This window comes from Fistularia commersonii, chromosome 34 (genome assembly GCF_037954325.1).
Source record: "Fistularia commersonii isolate RoL2024-O1a breed Wild chromosome 34, RoL_Fcom_v1.0, whole genome shotgun sequence".
NCBI classification, from domain to species: Eukaryota; Metazoa; Chordata; class Actinopteri; order Syngnathiformes; family Fistulariidae; genus Fistularia; species Fistularia commersonii.
This window is the reverse complement of record NC_141317.1, coordinates 835,333-855,808: the sequence shown is the minus strand read 5'-3', so window position 1 is coordinate 855,808 and position 20,476 is coordinate 835,333. Positions and strand designations below refer to the sequence as shown.

Below are 20,476 nucleotides of genomic sequence, written 5' to 3'. Positions count from 1 at the left end.
ATGTTCAGTAGGTTCCCCTCCTGTTCAAAAGATTTGAGACCACAAACATTTGCAACCAGTGATCCACTGGATAAAACAGCTCGAAATCCCAGAAACTGAGCTCTTAAGCCGTGCTTTGCTTTTTATTTGATGTAATGTCTTAAAAAGTGTTGCGATGCATGACAATGGTCCCCTGTCATGATATGTGATATGACTGCATCTGTAAACTGACTTTATTGCTGTGACCCCTCCCCTCACATCCACCCAAAAAAAAGTCTCACCAGCCATCACTGATTACGATATATGCCCCCTTTCCAGTCCTCTTCACTGATCTCCAATGCCACAGCGACCGCTTTGCTCAGTCTTGGTGCCATTGACTACTGTCTCCATGTGCTAAAATCACTCCTTGAGTTCTGGAAGAGTCAGCAAGGTGAAGAAGAACCTGTGACCACTAGCCAGCTTCTTCGCCCTCATACAGCCTCCTCGCCTCCAGACATGAGCCCGTTTTTCCTGCGACAATATGTCAAGGTAATGTGTTAAATGCCAAAAACTTTGCTTGAAACTACAATTTTGCACATAGATGATTTGTACACACTAACATTGTTGTTGCCTTCAAAAGGGACATGCTGCAGATGTGTTTGAAGCCTACTCCCAGCTGCTGACTGAAATGGTGCTCCGGCTGCCATATCAGATCAAGAAGATTGCAGACACCAATCCACGTATTCCTCCCCCTGTCTTTGACCATTCCTGGTTCTACTATTTGTCTGAAGTCTGTATTTTAATTTATGAATTATTTTTCCCTTTTTGATAGCTTTCTTCTTGAACAAACTGTCTATTATTTCTGCTGTGGTTCCTCAGTATTTGATGATCCAGCAGACACCATTCGTCAGAAGACAAGTGAGAAAGCTACTGCTGTTTATCTGCGGTTCCAAAGAGAAATACCGTCAGCTGCGGGATCTGCATACTCTTGACTCACATGTGCGGAGCATCAAAAAGCTTCTAGAGGAACAAGGCATCTTCCTCCGCGCTGGTGTGGTGACAGCTACATCAGGTTCAGCTCTACAGTATGACACACTCATCAGTCTGGTAAGGGTACTTCTTTTAAACATTGTTTGATGGTTGAACACTTCACTCTTTTTCATTGTAACTGCCCTCTGTTAATGCAGATGGAACACCTGAAAGCTTGTGCTGAAATTGCCACTCAGAGAACAATTAACTGGCAAAAATTTTGTATGAAGGATGATTGTAAGTGCATTCAAGATTTTTTAAGCAATGGTAACGCTTTAGACAAGTATATGGTTTATGATCAAAATCTTTTCCCTTTTTCTGTCTTTTTTTCCCCTTTTCCCAGCGGTGTTGTATTTTCTGCTCCAGGTCAGCTTTTTAGTAGATGAAGGAGTCTCCCCAGTGCTGTTGCAACTTCTGTCTTGTGCTCTGTGTGGCAGCAAGGTCCTTGCCAGTTCCTCTTCCTCATCATTCTCAGGAGGTGGCTCTAGTAGTGCTGGTCAGGGCGGTACATCTCAGCCCTCTCAAAGCAAGTCATCTAGTAAAAAGAGCAAAAAAGAGGACAAAGAGAAAGACAAAGAAGGTGAGATAATAAAATGTTGTTGTTCAGACTAGAAATAGACTGTCACCCACAAACTTTAAAAGGATGGTTTGTCACGAATAATAGTAGTTGGATTTTCATGCCGTTGTGTGTCTGCTGTTGGATCACAGGTGATGGAGTTGGGAGTCAGGAGGATCAATTGTGTATGGCTCTGGTCAGTCAGCTTAACAAGTTTGCAGACAAGGAAACACTTATCCAATTTTTGCGTTGCTTCCTACTGGAGTCAAATTCATCTGCTGTGCGGTGGCAAGCCCACTGTTTGGCATTACATATTTACAGGTGCTGTCTGAATGTAAAAGTATTTATAGAATGCTTGGTTACAGCAAGCTACTATCAGTGTCTTGCAGTTTCATTGTATTTTAATCTGCTATGAAATTATTCCCTACTCTGGTGAATCATACTATAGGAACTCCAGTAAAACTCAGCAGGACCTGTTGCTGGAACTGACATGGGCCATCTGGCCAGAGCTGCCTGCATATGGTCGCAAAGCTGCCCAGTTTGTTGACCTCCTTGGATACTTCTCATTAAAGACCCCTCAGACAGAAAAAAAGGTTTGAATACCTCAATGGCTGTAGTTTTGAAGAGTTTGCTCATTGTTATATGATATTTACTGTATTTCTCATCTTAATATCAAAGGCTGGTAGTAATTACCCACCAGCTATTTAGCTTAGACATTTTATGAATGGTTATTTTATCACTTAATTGTTATTTAAATTAGAACCTTTACAGTCTTGCATTTTTAGAGGCCACATCAGTTTTTGTTATTGAACTTTGTTAATTGTTCCAGCTTAAGGAGTATTCCCAGAAAGCTGTTGAAATCTTGAGGACACAGAATCATATATTGACCAATCACCCAAACTCCAACATTTATAAGTATGTATGAAAATATGATGTATTATCCAAAGAAGAATTCATTTAATGTTGGAGATATCCACTTTTTGACAATGGACTTTTTTATTTTATGCAGCACCCTGTCAGGTTTGGTGGAATTTGATGGCTTTTATTTGGAGAGCGACCCTTGCTTGGTGTGCAACAATCCAGAAGTTCCCTTTTCTGTATGTGTGACAAACCCTCACTAAGTGGAGAATGTTTCTATAACAACATTTTTTATCAGTTCCAAACATTATTACTAATAATATACTTTTTTGGTCCTCTAGAATATCAAGTTGTCTTCTATCAAAGTGGACACTCGCTATACCACCACACAGCAGGTTGTCAAGCTTATTGGCAGCCATACCATCAGCAAAGTTACTGTTAAGATTGGTGACCTCAAAAGAACAAAGATGGTGCGGACTATCAATCTCTACTACAATAACAGGACTGTACAAGCGATTGTGGAACTGAAGAACAAGTATGTCTCAATTAAAGTCACCAAATTTGTCACTTTGTCAATTTCTTTGTCACCCCTTTCCTTTTTTTTAATCCCAATTTAGTAACCTGATGTTTACTACCACAATTAATCATAATAGTTAAAGATCATAATCACATGAAAATGATAAACCATCAGCCAAAGCTCATAAATTTGTGAGAGTTCCCCACTGTCACTTTGGTTCAAGTTTATGAAAAGCCACTGCTTCACATCATAGTATAACAATATTGTCTTACTCTTCAGGCCTGCTCGCTGGCACAAAGCAAAGAAGGTTCAGTTGACCCCAGGACAAACTGAGGTGAAGATTGACCTTCCTCTACCCATTGTTGCATCCAATCTCATGATAGAGTTCTCAGATTTTTACGAGAACTACCAAGCTTCCACTGAGACCCTGCAATGTCCACGGTGCAGTGCGTCTGTCCCCGCGAACCCAGGGGTTTGTGGCAACTGCGGTGAGAATGTGTATCAGTGCCACAAATGCAGGTGAGATACAGTTTGAGTCTATTGGTGTGTAAATAGAAAAAGTAGGCCAAGGGGGCCAAGATTTGATTCACTACTTTCTTTTTTCTTGTAGGTCTATTAACTATGATGAAAAAGATCCATTCTTGTGCAATGCATGTGGTTTTTGCAAATATGCCAGATTTGACTTCATGCTTTATGCAAAACCATGTTGTGCTGTGGATCCCATTGAGAATGAAGAAGACAGGAAAAAGGTAGGCATTTATTTAGAAAGACAGGAGAGTAATAAGGGTGACAAAAGCAGTTGAGTCAGTCAGAATCTTGTTGTACGCACTTCCATTTTTATTTGTTTAATTTTTTTGTACTTATGTAGGCTGTGACAAATATCAACACCCTGCTTGACAAAGCAGATCGTGTCTATCACCAGCTGATGGGTCATCGGCCCCAACTGGAGAGCCTTTTATCAAAGGTCAATGAGGCAGCACCGGAGAAACCACAGGTTAGTGTCTTACTGGTACATATATTCTGAATGTTATACTTGAAAAAAATTGAGGTCTGACTAATGTGAAGGATCCTTTGTTCTTGTAAGTATGTGTTATTGTATTGAAAAATAATTTAAGACACTGCTTTGGATGTGCATGGTATTTTTTGTATAATTCCATGGTATTTCTTTTCTTTTTGTTGAATGTAGGACGACACAGGAGCAGGTGCAGGCCTTGGTACTTCCTCTGCAAACGTTAACAGATACATTCAACAGCTTGCTCAAGAGTATAGTGGAGATTGCAAGACTTCATTCGATGAACTTTCCAAAATTATACAGGTTAGTGAAGAATCGCTACCGAATAGTCATACCTAGTATTATTGTAAGTGGGTTTTGTGTTGCTTTCTCTTGATAATAACATACAAGAATATTTCTTCACAGAAAGTTCTTGCATCTCGTAAAGAACTTCTAGAATATGACCTACAGCAGCGAGAGGCTGCTACAAAGTCCTCCCGAAGCAGCGGCAGCCACCTACCTACATTCACTGCTAGTCAGTACCGTGCACTCTCAGTGTTGGGCTGTGGTCACACTTCATCCACCAAGTGCTATGGCTGTGCTTCGGCTGTTACTGGTCACTGTATCACATTGCTCCGTGCACTGGCCACTAACCCAGCCTTAAGACAGATACTGGTCCTCCAAGGGCTCATCCGTGAGCTATTTGAGTATAACTTGAGGCGAGGAACTGCAGCCATGAGAGAGGAAGTTCGCCAGCTAGTCTGTCTTCTTACCAGGTCTGAATATCTTCCTGCAGCTACATTGGTTGATGTAGTAGTTACAATTAAACTAGATGACAATATACATTGAATGTATGCTATAATTAACTTGTGTTTTCTTGGTTCAGAGATCATGCAGAGGCCACTCAACAGATGAATGATCTCATTATTGCCAAGGTTTCAGCTGCTCTCAAAGGACACTGGGCTAATCCTGACTTGGTAATGCCCATTTTCATGCTTTTTAACAGAAAGAAATAAACATTTTCAGATTCTACTAATAAATTTGCCTAATTCTGTGTATTGCTCTTTATGGTTTATGCTATTTCTGAGAATAAAGGCCTTAGTGTGAAGCAGGTTAACTTTGAAGACTTTGTTGATCGTATACAACATAGTGATTATATTTCCAGGTTAGTAATCTCCAATATGAGATGTTGCTACTGACAGATTCAATTTCAAAAGAGGGAGGATGCTGGGAATTACGCTTGCGGTGTGGTAAGACTATTTAACAATTTTCCATTTTCTGATAATGTAGTTTTAGAAAGAAAATAAAAACAGGAATTGTTGAAATTATGTCAGACTACATTAAAAACAGTCCGCCTTGTTCAGAGTTGCCCATTTTATACTATGTATTGCAGGCTACTGTTTTTGCTGATCTTTAAAATAAATTTGTCTCTAATCACATATTTCTATAATTATAGTTTGACTAGTCTATCAACCTAAGTATTAAATCAGAATTGTAATGAATTTAAAGTGAGATTTATGTCTTAAAGTATTTCATTTCTTTCATATAGCCCTCAGTCTGTTCCTAATGTCAGTTAACATAAAGACACCTGTAGTGGTAGAGAACATCACTCTGATGTGCCTGAGAATCCTGCAGAAACTGATCAAACCGCCAGCTCCTACTAGCAAGAAGAACAAGGTGAGTATTCTTTTTTCCTTTGGTCTACATGTATACCTGTCTGTCTGGTTTCTTTGAGGAAAGCTGCAATTTAGCTTTCACATAGGTGGGTAGTTGATCCAGTACTCATAATGACTCCCTTTAAAACAGAATTAATTTTCAGTAGAAGTGTCGGAAAAAAAAGAACAAATAACATTGTATTTGATTTAGTTATTGTAACTGTTACATAGCACATAGCAACTTATCTGATCATCTTAAGAGGCTCATGTTTTTTCACAGTATATGACCAAAATATCTGTCTGTTTCAGGATGCTGCTACTGAGTCCCTGACCACAGTGAGGCCCTACAGTAATGAAATCCATGCTCAGACCCAAATGTGGCTCAAAAAAGATCCTAAAGCATCTTATGAGGCCTGGAAAAAGTGCCTCCCTGCAAGATGTAAGTATCATCTTAAAAGCAGAAATTTCTAAAATATGTCAAACTATCAAGAAGATGCTCACTCTTGAACCTTTGCAATAACTGTAGGCCAGGAGACAGTGGCAAAACCACAAGGGAAGGCTGAGTTGCGGCGGCAGTACCTTCTGGAGAAGTATGTGTGGAAGTGGAAGCAGTTCATGCGGTCTAGAAAAGGTGAAAGCCTTTTCCCTCGCCTGCTCAAACTGAGCCACAACAATTGGCTACGCCAGGTAAAATGAAGTTCTATTTTTGCTCTGCTTGTTTTTACTTTATAGTGGTATACATGCTTTCAGATGGAGCCTGTATGTCAAGTCACATCAGATTTTATTTATGAATCACCCAGCTAATTTTTTATTACATTACTACTCAAAGTTCCTTCCTGAAATAAGTAATTTTCCTATATTGCATTTATTGTAGGTCCTATTTACACCTGCCACTCAGGCAGCCAGGCAGGCAGCTTGCACTATAGTGGAGGCTCTTACAACAATTCCCAGCCGAAAGCAACAGGTCCTAGACCTGCTCACCAGGTACGAACCGTAATCAGAACATCAGCAAGTCATTAAAGCCACACATTGTTTGTCTAAATTCCTGTCAAAATACTTAAAATATAATTTCAGAAGCAAATGTGTTGAATTTTAATCAATCTAATGTTGCGATTTTTAAACCAGGTCAGATAGTAATGTCCAATTTGATTTGTGGCGAATACATGCCAGTGTCAGAGGAATGTCAATATTTTTGATTGTAATACAGGGGAAAATGAAATGTTCAGTCGGTTTGAGTATGAAACCCCAGTTTGAAACACTAAGTTATACTCTGCATTTCTGTCAGTTATCTGGATGAGCTGAGTGTAGCTGGAGAATGTGCGGTAGAGTACTTGGGTCTCTACCAGAAACTTATTAAGCCAACACACTGGAAAGTTTACTTAGCTGCTCGTGGAGTCCTGCCCTACATTGGGAACCTGATTACAAAGGTAATTTCTTATCCTTTCACATATAAAACTTGATTTAAATTAATATCAGTAACAGAACTATATTCTTCAATGTGCCATTTACTTAGGAAATAGCCAATCTCTTGGCTCTGGAGGAGGCCACACTGAGCACAGACTTACAGCAGGGCTATGCTCTCAAGAGCTTGACTGGTGAGCGAGTTGCTGTCCTTGGGATGTGCCCTTGATGCTCATCATGTGTAGATGCTATTTCTCAAATTCATTCCATGCAATTCAAACTAATTCTGTATTGCAGGGTTGCTCTCATCGTTTGTGGAGGTGGAGTCCATCAAACGACATTTCAAGAGTAGGTTGGTTGGCACAGTGCTCAATGGCTACCTGTGTCTGAGGAAGCTGGTTGTACAGCGAACCAAACTCATTGACGAAACTCAAGACATGTTGCTAGAGATGCTGGAGGACATGACAACAGGTCTGCACCTACTCCCAATCAGCTGACAGAACGATATCACCATAGCTCAAAACTGCTATCCTTTGGTCTATTTTATTATAACCTTGCTCTTTATTTAATGTTAAAAAACCTTCATTGAATCACTTTGACTAATACTACTTTGAGTCACCCAGTGGCAATTGTTTTACCACGATTATGATAATTAAATAGAAGCAAAAAAAAGAAAAAAGAGAAATAAAATGCAATTATGAGTAAAAGATATTAAGTAACAAACTGAAAAACATTTTTTCTTTTTCATAGGTACTGAGTCTGAAACCAAAGCTTTTATGGCAGTGTGCATAGAGACGGCAAAGCGCTACAATCTAGATGACTACAGAACACCTGTTTTCATTTTTGAGAGACTGTGCAGCATCATATATCCTGTGAGTAACCTTTCTCTAGTTTATTTTCAAAAAGATGAATATTGAGACATTGAATTCTGTTTCATCTTGACAATTTGTCTTCCCTTGTGATTTAGGAGGAAAATGAGGTTACAGAGTTCTTTGTGACACTGGAAAAGGATCCCCAGCAGGAAGACTTCCTACAGGGCCGCATGCCAGGAAACCCCTACAGCAGTAATGAGCCTGGCATCGGCCCTTTAATGAGGGACATCAAGAACAAGATTTGTCAGGACTGCGACCTGGTAGCTCTTCTTGAAGATGACAGTGGAATGGAGGTAAAATTCATGCTCAACTTCATAAGTTTGTTTAATTTTAAATTCCATCCCCTTCATCGTTTATTTGTGTTTCCTAGCTTTTAGTTAACAACAAAATCATTAGCTTGGATCTGTCAGTGGCAGAAGTCTACAAGAAGGTCTGGTGCCCCACAAATGAGGTAAGTATCCTTTTTATTTGTCACAAAGGACTGGTCCTTCTAAAAATTGAAATGATATACATTTCTATGACACACTCACCACCTATTAAATAATGTAGCCTACTGGCTCTTCTATTTTTTTTAAGGGTGAGCCAATGAGAATCATTTATCGAATGAGAGGCTTGCTGGGCGATGCAACAGAGGAGTTCATTGAGTCGCTTGACTCAACCACAGGTCAGATTTACCACATACTCATAATTTGCAAAAGTATTTTAGCTGTTAGCTTTATGTATCTTATTTTAAACATCCTTTGTCTAGAAGAGATCACTTCACTATACGGAATTTTTTTTTTTTTTTCCTTTCCTGGTTTTATAGATGAGGAGGAGGATGATGAAGAGGTCTATAAAATGGCAGGAGTCATGGCTCAGTGTGGAGGGCTGGAGTGCATGCTCAACCGTCTATCTGGAATTAAAGATTTTAAGCAAGGACGACATCTACTTACTGTATGCAAACATCCTTTTCCTGACATTTCCTTTTTCAATTAGATAAAATGCTAATTTCTATGATCTTCATGAAGTGTTAGAAAATTTGAACTTTGAGTACCGATTACCTTTTCTGATCTTTGTATGTCTTTCCTACGGACACTCTTTTCACTGACTTAGCTTTTATCATTTTTATTCTCAGGTTTTGCTGAAGTTATTCAGTTATTGTGTAAAGGTGAAGATCAACAGACAGCAGCTGGTCAAACCAGAGATGAACACACTCAATGTAATGCTGGGAACCCTAAACCTGGTAAGTCATGCTGTAACTGTTTTGACTAAGTGTGTCACATTCGTGTGGACACCAGCTGTTTTTTTGGTTTTCATGTTATTAATCTTGTGTGAGAACACAACATCCTAAGGTCATTTTTCTTTTAGGCTTTAGTGGCAGAACAGGAAAGCAAGGACAGTGGAGGAGCTTTGATTGCAGAGCAAGTTCTCAGCATCATGGAGATCATTCTGGATGAAGCAAATGCAGAGATTTCAGAGGACAAGGTAATTACATTGACTCCTGTGACTAAAGGATCAGGAACTTCATATGGCAATGTTTAAATAAAGCTAGTTTGAGAAATCTTTTTTGAAATGTTGAAAAACAATATTTTTCAGGGTAACCTACTACTCACTGGAGACAAAGACCAGCTGGTCATGCTGTTGGACCAGATCAACACTCCATTTGTGCGCTCGAACCCCAGTGTTCTGCAGGGTTTGCTGCGCATCATCCCATACTTGTCCTTTGGTGAACTCGAGAAGATGAGGATCTTAGTGGAGCGCTTCAAACCATGTTGCAGCTTTGATAAGTGAGCATGGATGTGTAAACATCCACAAATGGGAGAAATTCAAATATAGGTATGTCCTTATATAAGAATTTGTGAAAAGTTAAACCTGACTCCTGCTTTTGTTTCCTAAGGTATGACGAGGAACATAGTGCAGATGACAAAGTGTTTTTGGATTGCTTTTGTAAGATTGCGGCTGGAATCAAAAATAACAGCAATGGCCATCAACTGAAAGACCTCATTCTTCAGAAAGGAATCACACAAAGCGCTCTGGACTATATGAAGAAACATATCCCAAATGCCAAAAAGTGGGTCTCTTCGATTCCAAGAGGTTTTTTTTGTTCTGCTTATTTAATATAACTGGCTGAGACACTTTCTTCCTCTGTGTCTAGTTTGGATGCAGATGTGTGGAAGAAGTTCCTTTCACGGCCAGCGCTGCCTTTCATTCTCAGATTGCTCCGAGGTTTGGCTACCCAGCATCCTCCCACACAGGTAGGTAATATTTTTGAGTTATCTCTTCAGTCAAGCCCTTTACAAAACCGAGAGAGCTGTAGTTAAAAATATGTACCGTAAAAATATTCTCTCCTGCCTACATGTGATTGCTTCAATCTTTCTTGAGGTCCAAAAAAGAAAAAAAGATATCACCTGACTGGATGTGTTCTTACCTACAGGTTCTCATCGGCACTGATTCGATATCCAACTTGCACAAGCTGGAGCAGGTATCCAGTGATGAAGGCATTGGCACACTGGCAGAAAACCTACTCGAAGCGCTAAGGGAGCACAGTGATGTAAACCTAAAGATTGAAGCTGCTCGCAGGGAGACCAGAGCTGAGAAGAAGCGTATGGCAATGGCAATGAGACAGAAAGCCCTGGGAACTCTGGGCATGACGGTACAGTTCTTTGTTTATCTTGACTCTGGATTGTTTTTATTGTGTCTTTCTGCGAATTGAATTCAACTTTTTCCATATTGATAACATACTGCCATAGCAACAACTCCAATTATGACCCTCTAGGGGGCACTACAGTTCACTCCTCTTTGAAACAACATTTTGGGAAGCTGCAAAAAAGCAGATTCCCCAGATAATTCAAAAAAGTACAGCTTCCGACAGGCTGTATGAGCTCCATGTCTGCGTTCACATTCATCTTTTTATGATTTTGTCATAAATTATTTTTGATTGTGTTTGGGTTTTTGGTAGTATATTGTCATTTCAATGTTTCATTTGTATTTTACTTGCAGACTAATGAGAAGGGTCAGGTGGTGACAAAGACTTCCCTGTTGAAGCAAATGGAGGAGCTCATAGAGGAACCAGGCTTGACTTGCTGTATCTGTAGAGAAGGTTACAAGTTTCAGGTATACTGACTCTTTAATTTGAGCAAAACTCATTTGAGAATAAGTTGCCTGCTAATAATTGTCTGTTTTTCAGTCAACCGGGTCTTTTTTGTCTTGGTTTAAACTTGCAGTGTTCAGTCCAGTCACTTTGAGCCACTTTCAGATGATGAGGCTAACATGTAATATTCTCAGGTTTTGTGTTTTTAATTCATGTCGTGGTCCTATTCTCCTTTTATCTCAGCCCACCAAGGTCCTAGGCATTTACACTTTCACAAAGCGTGTGCCCCTGGAGGACTTTGAAAACAAACCTCGCAAACAACAAGGCTACAGCACTGTGTCGCACTTTAACATAGTCCACTATGACTGCCATCTGGCAGCTGTCAGGTAGCAACAAAGCTTTGTCGGTTTTAATTTAGTATTAGTATTTTAAATCTCTTTGGTGTAACTTGATGTTTTTATTTTTATTGTGGAAGGCTGGCTAGGGGGCGAGAGGAATGGGAGAGTGCTGCTCTCCAGAATGCCAACACCAAGTGCAATGGGCTACTTCCTGTCTGGGGGCCACATGTGCCAGAATCAGCATTTGCTACATGTTTAGCAAGGTGAAGTCAAGTGTTAGCTGTCATGCCAATGAGAAATACTTCCTTTATTTTTTACTCATATGAACTAACAACTGGGACTTCTCTCTTACCACACAGACACAACACATATCTGCAGGAGTGCACAGGCCAGCGGGAGCCCACGTACCAACTCAACATCCAAGATACCAAATTGCTGTTCCTTCGCTTTGCTACTGAACAGTCATTCAGTGTGGACACAGGAGGAGGAGGCAGAGAAAGCAACATTCACCTAATCCCCTACATCATCCATACTGTGCTCTATGTGCTCAACACGTATGCAGTTTTGTCCTCACAAGTGTTGTAATGTAGATTTGCACACTTGACAGCAAAAATCATAATCTGGTTAATTCATGGAAGCCAACCTTTCCCTCCCCTCACAGTACAAGGGCTACATCTCGGGAGGAGAAGAACCTGCAGAGCTTCCAGGAGCAGCCATTTGAGAAATGGGTGGAGAGCTCGTACGATGTTGAAGGACCGCACTATTTCACAATTTTGGCCATGCACGTCATGCCTCCGGAACGCTGGAGAACTTCACGGATATACTTCCTTCGAAGACTCCTGGTGAACGCACACGCTCGCAAGGTCTCAACAGTTGGCACCAACAAGTATGCATCTTTTTTTATTTCTTAGTGTTTCATTTCACAATTGACACTTATTCAGCACCTTTGTGTGCGAAAGGCACTGCAAATGCCATGGAAAGTATGTGATGGGTGGATTTATGAAGAAATTCAGCAGCTGATGTGCTCCTTCACCAATCCTGTCCTTCTTCCTGTCATCAGACTCACTGATAAAGCACCAAAGGAATATGCAGTCTATCGCTCGCCTCTTCTCTTCTGGGGCCTGGTGGACCTGGTCTATGACATGTTCAGGGTAACAACTTCAAAACCATTTGCATATTGATGTTGCATTTGGTTAAGGTTTTATGGGCTCTTCTTTATTAGATTGTTCATGTCTTTTTCAAGTGACCGTCAGGTAGAATGTCAGTTCGCGTTATTGGAGCAGTTTTAAGTAATCTCAGCTTTTCCAGCATAATCTATCAAACTGACCTTTCCTTCTGCTTTCTGGCTTTGCAGAAAGTTCCAACCAGTAACACAGAGGGGGGCTGGTCCTTCTCGCTTGCAGAGTACATCCGTCACAATGATATGCCCATTTATGAAGCTTCAGAGCGTGTGCTGAGGGCATTTCAAGATGAACTCATGCCTGCTGAATCCCTCTCAGAGTTCTTTGATGTTGTAGGTCAGTATGAATACACAGGCTCCTCTTCAGGTTTGAATATGTTTCTTGATCAAATGTCTTTCACTTTTTCCATTATTACAATGCTAATTAGCGAGTTGAAAATCTGCTCAAATCTGCCAGAACACATCAAGATAAAATTTAAATAAAAAGAAAAATAAAGTAAAAAATAATCATTCCTACATTACCAATAGATCAAGGAAAAAAGAAAAAAAATCTGGGGAAAGCGAAACATCAACAATTTACCTGAAAAAATGGATAGAAATTACCTTAATATTAACAATAAATAATTTAAAGAATATCTTAATTAATTAGATTTAATTTTATGTTCAGATCAGTGATGCTGTGCTTCTCTTTTCCATTTCTCTCAAGTATTTTTGATATGGATAATGGATATTGTACTAATAAATGTGTAACCCGCATACACTTGTTGTGTAAATACTCTTTGAATGAGTGAATGTTAACTTAAGTTTGTGTTCTAGGTCTCCTTTCTGACATTGCTGACCCAGACCTCTTCCTTCAGGATTTGTTGAACTCTTTACCCTGATCGCCCACTTCACTTCAGAACCTTTGAAACACAACCACTCAACAAATGTCATTGGGACACCTAACCAAATTGTTTTCTTAAAAACTGTTACACAGAAACACCGTATATACACCATACTTTCTTCTCACCTTCCTCCTCTGTATGACATCAACAAAAAGAAGCAGAAACTATGAGTAGTCTAAAAATGAGCCACCTGTGGCAACAACCACACAGTCAATCAAACACACAGTGCTGTTACGGAGCAAAGGGAACACACTAAAACAGAATTCATACGTCTGCCTGTAACTGTCAAGATTATTGGCAAGCTTGACAATACAGATGATTGAGTGCAAGACATTTTTGTTTTTCATTGACAGCACTTTTCTGTGTCACTTCAGGATAAACACATGTGTAACTCATTAAGTATGGGTCTGTTCCATTTAGCCTGACGAGGAGTGGTACTGTGACACACCAAACACAAGTGAACCGCCATTACTTTTATGAAGTTCACCAGTGTTTACCCGGATGCGACATTTCACAGTGGCTGCAGTGGAATGAAAATCGGGTTATCAGGTTAATGGGACTTCTGTGAGCGGGGCCTTTTTTTTTTTTGTTTGTTTTTGTTTTTTTTGTTTTGTTCAAATCCCTCCCCATCCTACCAGTTGGAGTGAAATGTTTAAGGTAACTTGTGTTTTGGGTTGACCCACTGCATCATAGTGGCATTTGATTTTATCTTGTTCTCCTTTTTGTTTCTTCGGTTTGTTTGTTTTTGGACAGAGCTTTTTAAAATGGCAGACTGTTCCCATGTCACATGGTTGTGAGCTAATGTCCTTTTGTTCAGGGCTTTTGCTCTTTGGTGTTCATGTAGGTTCTAACTGGAATTTGAGTGGTGGATTTAAAAAAAATAAGTTTGTTCTTTTCATTTCGTGTGTTTGGTAAAGGTTTCTTATCAAACCTTAGATGCAAAATGGGGAAAATAATTATGAATAATGTTCTGTTTTCCTCTTAAACGCTGTTGTTTGGAGAAGTTATCTTTGGACATGTAAGATTCCATATGTTGCAATATGTCAGAGCTGTCTAAATTAATAATAAAGCAGACCTCCATTCTATCACATTAACATTTATTTACTTTGCCTAATGGTTATTTGTTCCACAGTTTACTTTTCACCAGTTTCTTTATTTGGCGGGCCTCTGTGCTCTTGGAATTGAGATTTTGGTGTTCCTGAAACCACCGGCAGAACTGTCAGAATTCTGAAAAGCAAAGTGCCACTGAGTTTTGACCTCAGTGATTTGATCAGCATTTCAAAATACAGCTACAATATTTATACTTTCGTTCTTAAGCTGAATGCATGGTGTGGAGCACACTCAGCTTATTATTAATTTGCCTCTTCCCGCTGCTACAATTGTTCAAATGTTGCTGAATGTCTGCTTTTTGAATTTAGCCTATGATTAATAAAGCCGTAATAATTCCAAGTGATCCAGGGTAACCTTTTCTGTTTCCATTCCAAGAGATGCATCACTTCTTGAGTCATCACTCACAAAGCACCAGTGTTTCCATCTGAACCAAAGATTGCACTTAGTGGGGTATTATTCGCCAAAGGCAACTTTTGACACTTGGAGAAGTAAATAGTGTGAATAAGATGAGGGTTTGTCAGTGTCCATCTTTGCCACAGAATCCAGATGTTGTGAACATCTTGTTAATGTCATGTGTCTTAAAGGAGTATTCATTCAGCACACCATTACAGTGTTGTATGGACATAATAGCTACAGAATCCGTAAATGACTGAGACTTCAATTTGTCCTGTCATCTTTAGAAGACAAGGGGTACCATATTTGTCAAAGAAAATGCACCCAATTTCCATAAATTGTGCTCTTGAGTCGAGATCTCAGCAATGTTGTTTCGTACGGAGTCCATCAAAAATAACACTGAATGTATATCTTAATGATTACTTGAACAATATGCAGTGTTGTTCAAAATCAAACAAATGTCTATTTAGAAGATAATCAAGCACATTAACAGATGGCATCAGTCTTTAATGGTTTATAAATTGATGATACCGACTTAACTCAATGGAACTAGACGGGGAATATTTACAGTTAACTCAATGTTTTGCCAATTCAAAAACATTTTTGATCTTAAATATTGAACTTTTTCTTTAGATGGTTTATAGCTGGAAAATAATAATGACACTATATTTCAAATATTGTTCATAAGTGAAGTCTCTGAACAGCAGAGTAACTGCTTGGATCAATAAGCACTGCCTGGAAGACAAATCTGATGGTAACAGCTTGAAAGGTCTCAGCAGTCAGCACCAACAACTGTACATCATTTCTATTTCTTTGTCTTTTATTCCACAATTCACACTTATTCAGCACCTTAATATACTTCTATTGTGTTAGAAAGGAACTGTAAATGTATAACTTCATGAAGCACTGCCTTGATGGCAAATCTGTCAGTAACAATGTTGATCATTGAGACTTTATTTTCATAGAGAAAGTGTCCCTTGAGTTTGCATTGTCCACAGTCACACACACAAAAATGACACCAGCCAGGATGCCTTAAAATCATGTAACATGCATCTGCATAAAACAGCTTTGCTTTGTACAGGGGGAAATATGACTTACGCTTAAAAGTCTTAAACAGGAATTCTTGGGCTGATTATGAAATGCACTTCCCCTGGCCCATTTTAAGTGCTTGACAAACGGTCAGGAAACAATTTTCCAATTTTCTACACTTGCTACAGTGGAAACCATAATATTGGTGCAACACAGTTAGAGAGTGAGCTTCAAAATCGGCTTTGTTATCAGTTTTTCCATTCTGAAAAAAATATTTTTCTCTGATGCACTATTACATAGGCTTCAAGGTCTCATTACTGGCAGCAAAGTGGAGCCACATCCTTAGCCGGGGATGGGAAGAGCCAGAGGGATTTGGTGAAGTACTTGTAAAAAATCATGACTTTTTGTAAGGGCAAAGAAGGAGACCGTCCTATCCCACATGTTAGAACTTGACATCCCAGCAGTGAATTGGCACCAGAACTGAGCAGATCTTCCACTTCTCTGTCTGTGCACTTCCTCTCCAAGATCTTCATCTTGCACATGCTGGGGGAAAGAAATGTAATATGAAATAAATCATAAAACCTCCCCAAAGGGGAAAAACATTTGACTAATAGTCAAATTTTTCTTATGTCCATCTCAGATTTCTCCTTTGACTGCAACACAATGTCCTTGAACCCCTTAAGTATCCATCAAATTTTTCAAGTAGTCTTTTACTCAGCTTAATAAAACTAGTTCATGAGTCATACTCTTTCACCATTCAATTTTAAAATACACTTCACCCCAGTATAACCTTTGATGTGTGTGTCGATGCAAAAGGAAGTAAAGATGGAGAATCTGAGGTTACGTGGTGTGTTGATCTTTCATTGTGAGTCACGTGGCATCAGATAAATCCCTCAAGATTCTGATTTTACCTACAGACCTTCCATTTATACTTAGAGCAACTGTCCCTTCCATTTAATTTGAGGCTGGATCTCAGTGTTGAGCCAATGACAAAGCAGGGATATGACCAGAGGATGTGAATAAATTCGATTAACTTTTGAAATGCAACAGCACCAAGCCAGACACAAAGCTGGGAGGGGCCCCTCCTTGGCGAGAACATGGGGAGGGGGCTTCTCATTCTGTCCGGTTGATGTGAGTGATATCTGGAGGAAAACATCTGCCTGACTGATAAGAATGATGTCTTCTTAATTAAATGTTGAACAGACATGTGAACTGCAAGGTACTATTCTATGTCCTTTTAAAAATAGCAAAATAAAAACAATCACCACTTTTCTATCAGGAGGAGGTATTTCTTGTGTCTCCATTTGTTCCGTGTGTCCTACTTGTACATTAATCTCCATAAATGTAGTATAGCAGTCCTCTTTGTCCTTATTTACTTCTTTATTTCAGGCATATTCCAAATTTTAGTAAACTGTCCACAAGAGTTGCCATATTACACACACACACATCCAGCCTATTCTTTAAATTTCTGTCTCTATTTCAACCTCTAGTTCTCACGGTGAACATCTCCCATGCTTGATTGGCTGACAATAGCAGAGGACTGGTCCAGATGGTGTGCCTGGAAGCCCTGTTGACAGTCCTGTGTTCCTCTTTCTGTGTGTGTGTGTGTGCGTGTGTGTGCGTGTGTGTGTGTGTGTGTGCGTGCTGAGAGCGGGCCGGTCACTCAATCTTTGTTCAATGGGGCACACTTCCTTTGTGTGGCCAGCCTCAGTGTCATTAACACTGAAGTGTGGGAAGCTCCAGACCACAGCGTCTCCCACGTCCCACTCATGCAGGAAAGAAGCGTGTGACTGAGACGTGGCCAGCGGCAGGCAGGCCAGCCAGCCAGCTGTGAATTTGTCTGTGTGTGGTTGGGAGGGAGTGTGTGCCTGTGCTCCAGAAGTGTGAGCACAGTTTACAGTCAGACACTTTGCCTCTATAAAACTTTGTAATCATCATCTACCATCAAATCCAAGCTGACAGGCTGTGTCTTGAGGCAGCTGCTCAAGTGTTTTTCACAGCAACTTTACATCAGTGAGTACCAATTTTCCAGTAACACCATCTGTGGCCATATTTTTAGTGGACAGAATTCATAATTCATACCTTTGTGGAGGTTAGAAACCACTTATCAAAGTAAAACAATAGTTAACAGTGGAAGAAAGGATCAGCAGTTTCACAGTTTACTTTTGATTAATGGTAGGGTATTACTGTCGACAGAAGCGGCAGCTATGCAGGACTTTCATGTCCATCACAAACTAGTATGTCTCAGATTGAAAATTAGCCAGAGTGATCTGGAAATCATGCAGATTGTAAACTCGATATTATTAAAACCAAAGTGCAATGAACTTGGTCAGCAAAAAGTTATGAGCCACAGGAATGGGTTCACTTCCATGTGAAAAGTTAAGTTAAGAAGCGCAAAGAGAGAGAAAGAAAGTAGCTCCGACTTGTTTTCTGATGCAGGGCCTTTATTAGGTTAGAAGAAACGGCCTATTCTAAAGTGCATTCTGATGCTATCTAGGTTGCTTGTGTGAAGGCATCTCAACTGTTGCACAGCTTGGTGAGGCGAGTCCACCATGTCAAACTGCTGGAAGTGGTTACATGTTAGTCTTTTCTGAAGGTTGCTCCCCTGTAACACCCACGTGTGCCTAGTGGCAGAGGCACTTTGTGCTCAATTACGTGGCAGTGGGGATGACATGCGAGAGCGGCATGCTTCTCTCTGGGGTCACCACTTTCCCATATCAACACAAGCACTAGGTCAGTCTCCCATTCCCCACCCAGCCACCCCACCCAGGCCCTTTCTCTCACAGTCTATTCCTCCACCTGCTCCCCGGAGACACACTCAATTGTCCCCACAGCTATAAACACTTCATTGAGCATGTGGCAGCCCGGCGTTCCTCAAAGCCCTTCCCAGCACTGCCATTGGCTGAGGGACTGTGAGAACCTCCAACAAGCTCAAGACCCACACATTCATATGGAGATTTGGATGTATAAATACAGGGGGAGGCAGGAGAGTCAGCAGCTCAGATTCGACTGACTCTTCTGACCGAGCAGATTCGGCTCTTCCTCACAGTGATGGCTCCCACTGTTTATGGCCAAGCAACCTTTGCTAAGGAACACCTAGCTCCAGCTCACAAGGTAAACAACACGTCTAGAAAGCCTACCTCTCTATTTTTCTTGAATCATGTTCTTGCAATGTGGAGTTCAACGTGCTTGCGGGGACTGAATGTTTGGATCTTTTTATTTTCAGCTGCGAAAACCAATGGTGGAGAAACTGCGGCGAGATCGCATCAACACCAGCATCGAGCAGCTGAAGTCCCTGCTGGGTCCAGAGTTCCTCAGACAACAGCCCGACTCCAAGCAGGAGAAGGCTGACATCTTAGAGATGGCCGTGTCCTATCTGAGAAGCTGGCAGCAGCAGCAGTCAAGCGTGCCGTCTGGTCTAATGACTGCCAGAGACGGCTACTCTCACTGCGTGCAGGAGGCCATCGGCTTCCTGTCCCACTGCAAGGTCCAGACTCAAGCCCACAGACAGCTGCTCTGCCATTTCCAGGGCCTGCAGGCGCCCAGCAGGAACAGTCCCTACAGCCTCTCCCCTCCCGGCTCGCCTCACCATCAGCTCAGCTCGAGTAAGGGTCCAAGCCAGGCTGGCTGTGCTCTGTGGAGGCCCTGGTAGGATGGGAGCAAAGTCACCTCCACAAACAGAGGACAAGAGCATGTCTGTGAATGGCACAGACCACTCGTAGAGACTCCCTTGAGTCCTTTTCTTCTTTTTTTGCCAGAAGAGTCTATACTGTTGCACAATGTGCTGGGTTTCCTTTGGAATGGCTCAAATGATTCAGGTTTTACTGAATATCTTCCTGTATGTCTGACATGAGAGTGTTGACTCTGTGATTGTGTTTATTGTAAGTGTGGATACAAGGTATCCTGCGATTGTGTTTGTTTCGCTTGTTCTATTGAACTGTGTTCAAATGTGTGAAGATTCTGAGATGCAGTTTGATTTTTTTTGTATTTATTTGACATCAAGTATCTCTGATCTGATCACATTTGTGTTTATGAAAGAAAAAAATCCCATAAATAGATCCTGTGGATCCACTCATTTGTAAATCATAGTATGATTATACTTAATGACTCTTTGTAACCATTATTTGGCCTGTGTGTGAAATTTGTACCTGTTGATAACCTGTTGATTTTTAGACAGATGTTTCAGATTCCCTTTATAAGGCACCTTTGTTGATACCTGTCTTCAGTGGAAGAATCAGTTGAATTGCTTCTATGAGAAGTTTGTTTCTGTTTGAAAATAAATGAAATTTCCTGATGAAGTTTTGCTGAACAAAAACCACAATGACGTCCTGAATTTTTAAAAACTCTGCATTTGTAAACCGTGTCGTAATGCTGCATCTTTTCACTCCTTGATATTGAGCTTGAATGATGAAATGACTGATGAATGACTGATGAAAGAGGTCAGCAAGCACTGCTGTTTGGGTTGCAGATTTGAAAAAAATGGTTGCCTTTAAGAACTCGTGTTCAAATGCCAGTGTGTTCATACTCTCAGCTGTTAAGGTGTTATAAAACTTCAAAGTGGATCGTGTTTGATCACTTGAATGCATGTACATAGATTCTCAAAAGGAATCAACAGGTCAATTCCGCCAAAATAGA

At 40.4% G+C, this 20,476-nt stretch overlaps 2 protein-coding genes across 10 annotated transcripts in view; both read left to right on the top strand.

Annotated features, from left to right (window-relative positions):
• The window catches only part of ubr4 (ubiquitin protein ligase E3 component n-recognin 4), a 49,268-nt gene extending 34,506 nt beyond the window's left edge, over window positions 1-14,762 (top strand). For 8 of the 9 annotated variants that reach the window (XM_086142028.1, XM_086142026.1, XM_086142027.1 and 5 more), the window contains 43 exons: window positions 298-507; window positions 599-748; window positions 838-1,065; window positions 1,146-1,224; window positions 1,331-1,567; window positions 1,696-1,864; window positions 1,992-2,136; window positions 2,373-2,458; window positions 2,553-2,640; window positions 2,743-2,936; window positions 3,198-3,437; window positions 3,529-3,667; window positions 3,787-3,912; window positions 4,105-4,233; window positions 4,336-4,685; window positions 4,796-4,886; window positions 5,075-5,159; window positions 5,459-5,586; window positions 5,874-6,003; window positions 6,091-6,251; window positions 6,439-6,548; window positions 6,850-6,991; window positions 7,078-7,159; window positions 7,263-7,436; window positions 7,716-7,837; window positions 7,933-8,130; window positions 8,208-8,288; window positions 8,414-8,501; window positions 8,643-8,770; window positions 8,952-9,059; window positions 9,185-9,301; window positions 9,413-9,603; window positions 9,714-9,887; window positions 9,972-10,071; window positions 10,251-10,469; window positions 10,817-10,930; window positions 11,151-11,293; window positions 11,383-11,508; window positions 11,605-11,799; window positions 11,907-12,131; window positions 12,306-12,396; window positions 12,600-12,762; window positions 13,242-14,762. In XM_086142028.1, the coding sequence (XP_085998154.1) occupies window positions 298-507; window positions 599-748; window positions 838-1,065; window positions 1,146-1,224; window positions 1,331-1,567; window positions 1,696-1,864; window positions 1,992-2,136; window positions 2,373-2,458; window positions 2,553-2,640; window positions 2,743-2,936; window positions 3,198-3,437; window positions 3,529-3,667; window positions 3,787-3,912; window positions 4,105-4,233; window positions 4,336-4,685; window positions 4,796-4,886; window positions 5,075-5,159; window positions 5,459-5,586; window positions 5,874-6,003; window positions 6,091-6,251; window positions 6,439-6,548; window positions 6,850-6,991; window positions 7,078-7,159; window positions 7,263-7,436; window positions 7,716-7,837; window positions 7,933-8,130; window positions 8,208-8,288; window positions 8,414-8,501; window positions 8,643-8,770; window positions 8,952-9,059; window positions 9,185-9,301; window positions 9,413-9,603; window positions 9,714-9,887; window positions 9,972-10,071; window positions 10,251-10,469; window positions 10,817-10,930; window positions 11,151-11,293; window positions 11,383-11,508; window positions 11,605-11,799; window positions 11,907-12,131; window positions 12,306-12,396; window positions 12,600-12,762; window positions 13,242-13,306 (6,321 nt within the window). In that variant the 3' untranslated portion in view covers window positions 13,307-14,762. The remainder of the gene's footprint in view (window positions 1-297; window positions 508-598; window positions 749-837; window positions 1,066-1,145; window positions 1,225-1,330; window positions 1,568-1,695; window positions 1,865-1,991; window positions 2,137-2,372; window positions 2,459-2,552; window positions 2,641-2,742; window positions 2,937-3,197; window positions 3,438-3,528; window positions 3,668-3,786; window positions 3,913-4,104; window positions 4,234-4,335; window positions 4,686-4,795; window positions 4,887-5,074; window positions 5,160-5,458; window positions 5,587-5,873; window positions 6,004-6,090; window positions 6,252-6,438; window positions 6,549-6,849; window positions 6,992-7,077; window positions 7,160-7,262; window positions 7,437-7,715; window positions 7,838-7,932; window positions 8,131-8,207; window positions 8,289-8,413; window positions 8,502-8,642; window positions 8,771-8,951; window positions 9,060-9,184; window positions 9,302-9,412; window positions 9,604-9,713; window positions 9,888-9,971; window positions 10,072-10,250; window positions 10,470-10,816; window positions 10,931-11,150; window positions 11,294-11,382; window positions 11,509-11,604; window positions 11,800-11,906; window positions 12,132-12,305; window positions 12,397-12,599; window positions 12,763-13,241) is intronic. The other variant, XM_086142029.1, reaches the window with a different exon arrangement.
• Window positions 14,763-18,792: 4,030 nt separating this feature from the next.
• LOC147214134 (transcription factor HES-5-like) lies at window positions 18,793-19,887 on the top strand. Its single transcript, XM_086141456.1, has 2 exons — window positions 18,793-18,955; window positions 19,068-19,887. Exons 1-2 carry the CDS (start codon window positions 18,893-18,895, stop codon window positions 19,491-19,493), a joined length of 489 nt encoding a protein of 162 aa, XP_085997582.1. The 5' UTR covers window positions 18,793-18,892; the 3' UTR covers window positions 19,494-19,887.
• Window positions 19,888-20,476: the final 589 nt, after the last annotated feature.